At 51.8% G+C, this 10079-nt stretch overlaps 1 protein-coding gene across 1 annotated transcript in view; it reads right to left on the minus strand.

Annotated features, from left to right (window-relative positions):
* IGDCC3 (immunoglobulin superfamily DCC subclass member 3) overlaps positions 1-7542 on the minus strand; it is a 99903-nt gene extending 92361 nt beyond the window's left edge. Inside the window, exon 1 of the mRNA XM_088172667.1 lies at positions 7428-7542. Within this exon, the coding sequence (XP_088028793.1) occupies positions 7428-7494 (67 nt within the window). The 5' untranslated portion in view covers positions 7495-7542. The remainder of the gene's footprint in view (positions 1-7427) is intronic.
* Between the last annotated feature and the right edge of the window lie 2537 nt (positions 7543-10079).

Below are 10079 nucleotides of genomic sequence, written 5' to 3' on the forward strand. Positions count from 1 at the left end.
GGACTGGGGTCCTCAGACACTTGCTGGAGTGGGGACAGACACTGGTCCTGGGGTCTCCTTGGGCTGCACCCAAGAGCAGGACTGTGCCTTGAGGTGTGACACTGTGCAACTGGTTTGTAACCAGCAGACACCTTGCAGTGTCCAGAAGCACCCAAATTGCAATTCAGCTCAGGTTTTTCTCATGGGATGCTTATCAGACTTGAAGAAATCCTGCTGCCTCCTTCCTGGAGTTTCAGAGCCGGTGACCAACTAACCAGACGCTTGGGGAGAAGACAGTTCACCCCATCTGGGGATCTGGGAGAAGCCAAGCTCTGTCCTTCACCTGTCTCAAAGGCAGACTTTGAACACAGAGCCCTCTTTTCCCAGGATGCTCGGGATGCGAGACAAAGGCACAGATGCTCCCAGAGGAATCTCCATAGTGGGACAAGAAGGTTCCAGGTGTTTGCCCTAGAGGTCAGATCAGAGGAGCCAGAGGGAGAGCATAGACGGGATAAGGAGGCAACGGTGGGAGAGAGGGACCCAATTCCATCAGCACAAAGAACTGATTGCGATTAGCAGTGAGGCACGGAAATGATGCTGCAAAGTTGGAAGTAAACGACACTCCAAAGGCACATGGAAATTGTAAAAGTGAAATTAATTGATAGATAGCAAGGAAACTGCTGAGGCTGTGCACATTCACTCAGGGAGTCTGAAAGCCCCATCCCTTTCCAACAGCTGGCTGTGTATCCAAACCCTGCTAATCCCACACAACATCCCAGGTGCCTCCCAAAACAGACAGCGAGGCAGCACGGCTCACAGGCACTCCCTGCTCCAGGCAGGAACTGTACAACTCTGCTCGTGGCAGCTCGAGTTTGCAGTTGGAGCCGGGGTGTCAGGCAGGCAGCTGAACAGCCCGCTTGTCTCGGCGCCGGCAGCGCGCGAGGGAAAACTGCCTTGCTTTCTGCAAAGGGATGGAGGGAGGAAGCGTGATTAGCTCTGACATAAAGGCCACAAGAAAATTACTGGAATCCTCGTTCTACAAGTCTCCTTTTGAGAAACATTTACCATCTCCCTGAGCAATATAATATGTGACTATATGTGCAAATATTTAACAAAAACTACTTCCCCTATTGATCAAGCAGACACGCATACTCAGAGAAACCAATTAGCACTTGTGCTTTTGAACCAAGAGATTTATTTAGCGCTGAGAGAAAGAACTTCGAATTAATGGGAAGCTTAAAAGACACTTTGAAGTACATTTTAAAAAAATAAGTTTAATTATTTTTTACTTGACACTGTGATTCACATTCAGGGCTTCAAAAGAACTTGCTTATACCCCTGTATTGTCCTTTTTCATTTGGAAAACATGATTTTGGCTTTCCCTCCTGTGCTTCAGTGACTAATCTCACCACTCTAATTAGCAGTGACATCCATCGCCAAGGACCTCAGTCACATCCTGGCTCATCCTCCTGGACCCCATCCAGACCTGGAGCCAGCAGGGCCATCCCTGCCCTGGGAGCACGCGGTCCTGACAGATGAAGCCTGTATTATTACTCCTGTTCTAGACAGGGAACATTAATCACAGAGGGATGAAATAAGCTGCCAACAGCCTGCTCTGAGCTTGTGGCAAAGGGAGATATGGTGGGAGCAGTTGGGTTCACCCCACTTTTCTGGGTACAGCATCATTGGGAACACTTCTGGGCAAATTGAGGTAGCACCAGCTTCTTCCTCATCACACCAACAGCACATCCATCTGCAAATTGCCTCACATCAGCACAAATTTGCCTCTTTCTGATTGACTGTGTTTCTTCCCAGCATAACACAGCCTAAATCAGCAGCACAACCACCATCAAGGATAACCACTCCAGTCCTGCTCCAATAAAGCCAAAAGAAGATGTGCAGGACCAGAGGATTTTATAATGGGATCTTATAGGTGAGTACCAGGACCAAAAACCTGGATGCAGGTTGGGCCATGCACATGAAAAATAGCTCCTGTTTTTCCAGTGGTGGGTTGTTTTTCATTCAAATCCTTCTGCAAATGGGAGGATATGGAAGGAAGAGATATATGGACCTGAAAGATGTTCTCCAACAGATTATAACAAGCTTCAGGCTGATGAAATTGGCAGCCTAAAAATCCAGCTGGTGCCCTCTTAAATCTCCTTGAGCCTGACCCAGACCCTAAGGAGAAAAGCATTGCACTGCAGTAAAGTGCAAATTGGCTCTTTAGGGCATCCAGAAAATTTACATTTAAAGAAGAGGAGAATGGGCTGTAACAGGCCCCACATCTTGCTGGCAGTAAAGTTTATTAGCTCAGAATTTTTTATTCCCTTTCCTTTTGGACGGGAGGTTATATAAAGCGATTTCTCCATCAGGGAGCATAAACCACATCCACTCATTAAACGATTGCAGGAGGTCTCTGACAGGGATAACACAACCTCTCAGCCACCTGACCGAAAGCCCAAAAACACCTAGCATCACTGCCCTCACTGGGGACACAGATTTTAGCTGAGAAAGGCAAAGAGCCTGAAGAACCAAAGAAGTTGCCCCAAATAATTTTCAGATGTTTGAGATCAGACTGAGCAAATCCCAGGAGGTCGCTTGTTGAACACTGTGGAAGCTGGAAGCATTCACAGCACAAAGAGCCTTTCTAGGACAAGCTCCAAATCCTTGTGGGCTCCCCCATCTCTAAAGAAGGCAGGATAAAACCTGTTGGTATAGCTGGAAAGGGCAAAGACCTTTCCTGAGCTAATTACCCACAGTGGCTCCATCCACAGCGAGGCATCCCTAGAGCATGGCAGCAAGCCGAGCGTAGGATGCGCTGTTATTTGCATTCCCCACGTCTGTCACAGCCCTGACCAGATCACAGCCTCACCACAGAGGGCATCAGCGACACAAACACTGAGCAGGAAACAACCGCGCACAAGGGGAGAGCAAAGCCAAGATGGGAAACGCTGTGCCAGAGCCGGGGTCCCCCAGGCTTCAGCTCCCAAGGCTGCTCTGACGTGGAACAGGGGAACAGTTCATTCCCTGACCCTGCAGGAAAGCATCAGGGAGGTGGCTGTCCTCACAGCCGAGCTCTTGCACAGACCCAGCAGGAAATGGACTGGCCACTCAGCGACTGACAGTGCCCGATGATCAGAGATGGTGGCTGGCATGACGGCACAAGGCTGCCAAAAGAGCCACAGGCACCCTGGCATCACAGTGCCAAACCCCACCAGCCAGCACTGCCCTGCCACCAAGCCCTTGAATTTCAGCTTGAGTTCTGGCAGGCAGGGATGGCATGCAAGGAAAGGGAAGGTCTTTCTGCAGGAGGAGAAGTTAATATGCACATGACAAACTTTGAAACTCTTAATTGTATCCAGGGGATTCAAAGCAAACTCCGAACTCTTTCCTCCTCGCCACCCCCTCTGCCTTATCACCTCCCACCCTGAAATTCAGGATGGAGGAAAGCATCTCCTTTTTCTGCTCCAGGAGCCGAGCGCTGCATGGATGCCTGCTCGCTCCAAAACCAGCGCCTTGAAACACGAGCTCTTCTCTCTCTTTTCACATACTCTCAGGTTTCAGCAGCAACGACCCTTTTGCAAAAGCATCTTCACAGCTCAGCAGAACCATTCACCACGATCCACATCCCTTGACTTGCCATCAGCTTCATCAACACAATCTCATGTGCAAGAACAACAAAAAAGCCAGGCAGCAAATCCATGACTCTGCTCTGAAACTCTGGTTTTAAATTACCAATACGGAGCAGGTCTGGGTTGTTAAGTGACTGGGCTGCTCTCGAGTGGAGGGTGCGATACAACGGTGACATCTGATATAATGCAAGGCCAGATCAGTGTGCTCTGTGCTTTCCTCATGCACTCACCTATTTGCCTCTCTCGTCTCTCTTAAAGTGCAATTATTGACATGTTCGCCTCCTTAACCATCAGTTTTATATGCTTGCCAATGACTCCTGAACATGTGCAAACAATTATTTTTATTTTCTTGCAAAACCAAAATGTTGGATATTCTTTTGGATAAGCAGACTCGGGTAGATTTTCATGAGCCCTGCTACATAATTTATTAGTTTCTAAACTCTGTAAAACTAAAAGCTCCACTAAAGTTCAAATAAGTTTGTGATTTCAAAGTAATTTTGAATGGACTTTTCCTGTTTCTGACTAATGTTACTTGATTGATTTATATGGGAATTCTTCATCTGTAGAGGGAGATTCTTGCATTGTTTTGTTAGTTAAATAAAAGGAAAATATCATGGGCCAGGAGTGCAAAGCATGAAATATTGGAGGGAAAAGGGACAGAGAAAAAAGCATCTTCTGTCCCAGATCTGCTGCAGGCTGCAAAATCAAGTCAATGGTCTGCTCATCCCATGGCTTTAGACAGAGTCTAAAGGTCTGTGAAGCAAGAGGCTGAAATTGCATGGGGTCACTGATTCGTACTTCACATGCTGTGACATAGGACCCTTGAGAAATAAGGAAATCAGACATAAAAAAGTTCAGGCAGATAGAAAGAGGGAGAGGGACTTTTTCTCGTTTGCACAAATAAAATGAGAGCAGTTTTGCAGCTCTTTGCCAGGCTGCTGCTGAGCTGCTCTATGCTGGCCCATGCCAGGCTGACAGCACATGGGCCAAAACTGGCATTGAATAGAATGGAGAGGAGTGGGGAGCCAGGCTGGAATCCTGGATCTGGGACTCTCTGCCCAGATCCTCTCCCCTGGAACACTGCTCCTAAGTGAGCATAGGAACTTGGTTTGTGCCAGATCCAGAGCCTGACAAGTAACAAGAAGAGGTGCAATTACACCAGCTTAGTATTTCTAACTCCCTTTGCAGGGGATTGCAGGGCAGATCAGAAGGGGAGCAACCTGCTCCTCTCTCACCCTGCTTAACACACTTCCAAAGTTTACTTTTGGTACCATGATGGCCCCAGCAGGCACCTGAGTGCCACAGGCACGGGTGGCTGCACACTCAGGCCGCTGCACCAGCTCCTCCCTGAGCGCAGGTCCCAAAGGCGGTGCACGCCGATACGGCTGAGACGCCTGCCCTATTTCACGGGCTGCCTGCTGCCTCCACGCGGGAAAAACACGTCCTGAGATTCTCCTGTTGAATCCCCGAGAGAGACGAAGCCCAAACGTGGGCTTGAATTTCATACCGAGTCTCTGAGGGTTACTGGGGAAATGATACCTGATACTCTCTATGTATATTAAGAAAAAACACAGGGTATTACACCAATTTAGTAGAAAGCAATCCTTTTTTTTTGTCTGAAAAAAGACAACAAAGCCATACAGAGTAGAAATTAGTGAAAGCTTATAGCTTCAATAATTTAGAAGTTAAGCCTACTTAAACATAAATGACGATGTTTAATTCCAAGGCTGTTACTGAGCAGAGCCGGGGAGCCTCTCGTATCCTATGCCTGCCTTTGAATGCCGGGCTCAGCAATAACAGACAAAAGCTGTCCACCACCCAGAACAAAGAGCTCCAGGAAATTAAAAAAAAAAAAAAAAAAAAAAAAAGGAAAGAAAATACTGTCTCGCTGCTGAGCCCACTCCCGCACGCTGACCAGCAGCTCCCAGTTGCCTGGTTCACAGTCGCCAGATCAGAATTTTGGGGAGTTTGAAAACCGCAGGGCTGGGAGTGGAGCATCGTGTCCTGCACAGTGCAGCACTGCTCCGACACAGCATCCGTCCCCGCCGTGAGGCTGCGCTGACTGACATCGGCGCGGGAGGGTTTATTAAACTTAGCAGAGCGCACAAACATGTTATCTCGCTGCTAATCACGGCGAGAGCGCAGAAATCCACCGACGGGGGGAAAAACCGTCAGAACCAAAAAACTGTGAAAGTGTAGCCAAACACTCCTCAGCGGGGCCAGCAAAACACACCCCAAAGCCAGGAGCCACTGGCCCGCCAAGGCGCAGCATAAACAAACACACAAGGCAATTTGGACAGCAGCAGGCGATAACGTTGACACAAATGCAAGTTGCTAAAGTTCTGCTTTTAAGTATTCACTCTTTTTCCTTTCCTCCGTCAAAATTAAAACAAAAAGAAAATAAATACTTTTTAAACCGTCCTCATCGTACTACTCAGGAATCTTAACAAAGTAACAAGACCTGCTTCATTACATGCACTTCTCAGATCACTTCTATTTTCCGCGAGTTACACTGGGTTCTCCTCCTCGCACGGTTGCTACGGACCACGTGGCGAGATTTATGATACGACTAACCCACAGCCCTGCTTCCTAAACACCCTAGCAGCTAATCTTTGATAAATCTAACACATACTTTTCTCCCTCCGACCATGCTGGGCTGCCTACACGGCTTTTTTTTTTTTTTTTAATAATTCACAGAATAAATACAGAATGGTTTGGGGTGCAAAAGACTTTAAAGACCATCTCGTTTCAACCCCCTGACATGGGCAGGGACACCTTCCACTAGCCCAGGTTGCTCCGTTCCTACTTTTATCTAAGAGTCTGTTAAAAGAGACTAGAAGGGAATGCACACGGGCATTTTGCTGCAGAACAGCATCTTTCTCAGATTAGACCCATGCTTAAGTAGCATCACCAGTAGAAGAAAATCACTGCCATTTATCAGCAGGACATGTGCACAGTAGGTCCAGGGAAAGCTCTCTTTGATGTTTTGTACTCCGGCCCTGGTCTGTTGGACTGTGTTACCAATGCGGACACAGCTGGCGTTACAGGAGAGCACAATACACTTGTAGGTCTGAAGTTGCTCGCCCTCATCCCTGTAACTTGTCTCCCAACATCTCTGTCGCTGTGGCCTTTGCTGACGAACGCAACGCGTCCGTCGGGCGCTGCCTCCCGCTCCCACAGCGGTGACGATCCCGGCGGCTCTTAGGATCCGGGCACGGGTGGATGGCCAGCCACGCCACTGCCCCGGCAGCCACCACACCCCTCCCCAGCGCCAGCGGTGCGGGCTCGGGCTCCACAAACACCCCCGTCCCTCCCTAGAGCCTCCCGCACAAGGGGATTCCAACTGGAAGCACAGCTCCTGGGGAGCACTTCGGGATCTCTGCGGATAAAGGTGCTGGATGAGCTGGTGCGGGACCTCGCAGCCCCAAGCCACGACCGCTGCTCGCCCTCCCGGAGGAACGCGCCCCGTTCCCGCGGAAGGATGCTGACCCGCGGGGAGCCGCACGCCGCACCGGCGGACACTGCGGAGCTGCCCGGCCCCGTTCAGCCCCCGCGGCGGCTCGGAGCCACGGGGAAGGGCTGAGCGCGGGGCTGCGAGTGACCGCGAACGAGCGAGGGGAACCGGGACCGGCGGCGGGGATGGCGAGGGACAAGGGGACGAGCACTGCCCTGGCCACCTCGGGCGTGACGAGGGGACGCGAAGTGCTGGAAGAACGGACGGACGGAGCGGCCGCGGAGAGCGGCGCCGGTGCCGGGCGCGGCGGCAGGTCCGTGTCCGCGCCCCCGCCCGCTCCCGCAGCCCAGCCCGGCTCTTACCTCCGCGGCAGACAAGCAGCAGCAGCCCCAGCAGGCAGACGGGCAGTGCGGAGCCCGGCGGAGCCATGGCATCCCGGGCGGGCGGGCTCGCCTCCCTGCGCCCCACGGGGAGGGAGCAGCCCGGCGGCAGAGAACGAGGGAGGGGAGAAGGGAGGGAGGCCAGGCGAGAACCACCCCCAGCTACGGGGCGGGCGGGAGGGGGGGGGGGGGGAAAGGAAAGGGTAAAAAAAGGGGAAAAGCGGCTCTCAGCGGTGCTGCCCTCGGCGCGAACACGCCGCCGCGCCGGGCGGGCGGGGGGCGGCGCTGAGGGAGCGGGGCCGCCGGCGGGCGGGGGGCGGGCAGCGCCTTGCGCCATCTTGCGCATTCGCGGGGCGCCGGCAGCGCTGGCCGGGCTGAGGGGCGGCCCCGTGAGGGGAGACTCCGCGCCCGGGACCCGCCGGGAGTGTACGGGGACATTCAGGGGTCTGCCTTCACCGGAGCCCCCTCACGGCGCTCCCATCTCGAAGAGCACGTCTCAAAACCCAGTCACGGGTCGAGCCTCACAGATCTCCCCTCATGTGTCTCTCTCACCAGAGCCCCTTCGCGTTTCTCCTCTCACAGGAGCCCTCTCTTCAGAGCCCCCTCACGGCTCTCCCCTCACTGATGCCACCTCACGGGGCTCCCCCACATCGAAGCCCTGTCACCGGTGTCCCCTCACCGGAGCTGCTTCAGGAGTCTTCCCTCACCGGAGTCCCCTCAAGCGTCTCCCCTCACGGCATCCCTTTCACTGGAGCTCCCTCACAGATCTCCCCTCACCACTTTCACTACCCGGGCCTCCCCTCACGGAGCTCCAGAGATTACCTGGATACATCAGGGGGATTCCCTTCACCTGTCTCCCCTCACTGGGGCAACCTCGCAGGAACACAGAGGAGCGTGGCTTGTCCTACCTCTGTGCTCCTGATTTTAATGCTAAGTGACTTACCCGAATCAGTAATGAAGGTGTTGGACCAGCCCGCTCACCCTGGAAGAGGCCCCAGTGAGGAAGGACCCAGTAAGGGATGAGTCTGCTCCTAAATCCTGCCGCAGCAGGATAATTTGTCTGCTTTCTTGGCACAAAGTAAGGATAAGGCGTCCTTACGTGGCTCTCAACCCCTGTGCCCATGCACTATTTTGTGCCTTCCAAGTGATCTACCCTGTCCCTTGGCCCATGTTCTCCACAAACATAACTCATCACTGTCAGCAGCAAAAAGCCATCTCTGCAAGGACAGCTCAGTGTTTTGTGGCGTTTGCTTGGCAAAAAAATAACTAAAATGAAATATTAGTTCGGACTAAAACCAGACTTTGTGGACTGAGTTACTAAACCCTGTAACCATTCCTACAAATCTGGTGAAAAACCCTTTGTGAAGAGGAGCAATGTGAAACTCCCCTGGATGTTGCACCCTGAGTATGTCAGAGTCGGCTAACGAGGAAAGAAGACGTCACTACATCTGCTCCACATTAAAGCTTCCTTCGTTTAGTGGAGGGTTGAGCTGTACGAGGCTGCTTTCAGCTGGGCAAGAATTTGCTCTGGCTCCGCCAGCCTCTCGGTAACATCTGAATTTCTGTGCTATCCCTGACCTTTTAGCACCAGCCGTGCTCTTGCTCCGACTCCCTGGCTCCTGCCATGGGGCCCCATCAGCATTTCTGTAACGTCTGAAGCCATCATGGACTTGTGGCTGCTATCACGGAGGATGGCTTGTGGGAATTAATAATTCCAAGAGAAATTGAGCACTATGTGTTTTACAGGGCTGCTTTTTTTGTGAACCACAGATTTTGTGTGCTTTTGCTGCCAAGTGCCCTGGCAGGACCTAGGAGCTGGGAGAGGTAGGTACATGTTTAGGATATTACCAAGTTCATCCCCACATCTTGCAAATGACACTGGTGACAGCAACTGGTGGCACATTCAGAAATCATTCACTGCTGCCAAACAATAGAACTTACTTGAAAAACCATGAGATCTTTTAGGGAATAGGCAGGTTTGGGGCTTTTGGAGCCACCTAAGAGCAGGAATTCAGAGCACTCATGTTTTTCTACGCTCTGTAAGCACAAGGGCTTAGAAAAGTTGCTTTGTACTGGAGGCAGGAATTTGCTTATCACACTGCAGGCAGAAATCGGAGCCTTTGGAAAAGCAGCAGGGTTACAGGAGTGACGGTGTCCAGCCCAAAAAGAGGCTCCAAACCCTTTCCTGCAGAGCAGTCCATGGGTCCATTCCTCCGTCCCCGTTGCTGCTGAGGGACACAGGATCTGTCTGTCCGTCTGCCCTCCCTCTCCAGGAGAGCTGCCCTCCGAGGGCATCACTCACCCCTCACTCCTTGCACAGCAAATTTCCATCAGCTCCAATCGTGGTCCTGATTTACACCAATTAACTGCAAACTGAGGTCCCCAAGACACCATTAGTAGTTTCAGTGGATGAAGTGGGAGATTAACTTGTCTGAATTCACTCCATTTATTATTCTATGTGTAATTGTGGTTACCCTGCCTGCTAACAGCCTGGGAGCTTTTCCCTTATGTACATACACGCAGGGTTTTAGCATCTGCTTCGTGGTCAGTGAGCAATGGGGAGCAGGAGTCAAAATTGTGGCACCCACCTTGAGGGACTGAGCCCAGAGCCATGCCAGCAGAGGTGGGACAACC

The sequence above is a fragment of the Sturnus vulgaris genome, chromosome 13 (assembly GCF_052056855.1).
Source record: "Sturnus vulgaris isolate bStuVul1 chromosome 13, bStuVul1.hap1, whole genome shotgun sequence".
NCBI lineage: Eukaryota > Metazoa > Chordata > Aves > Passeriformes > Sturnidae > Sturnus > Sturnus vulgaris.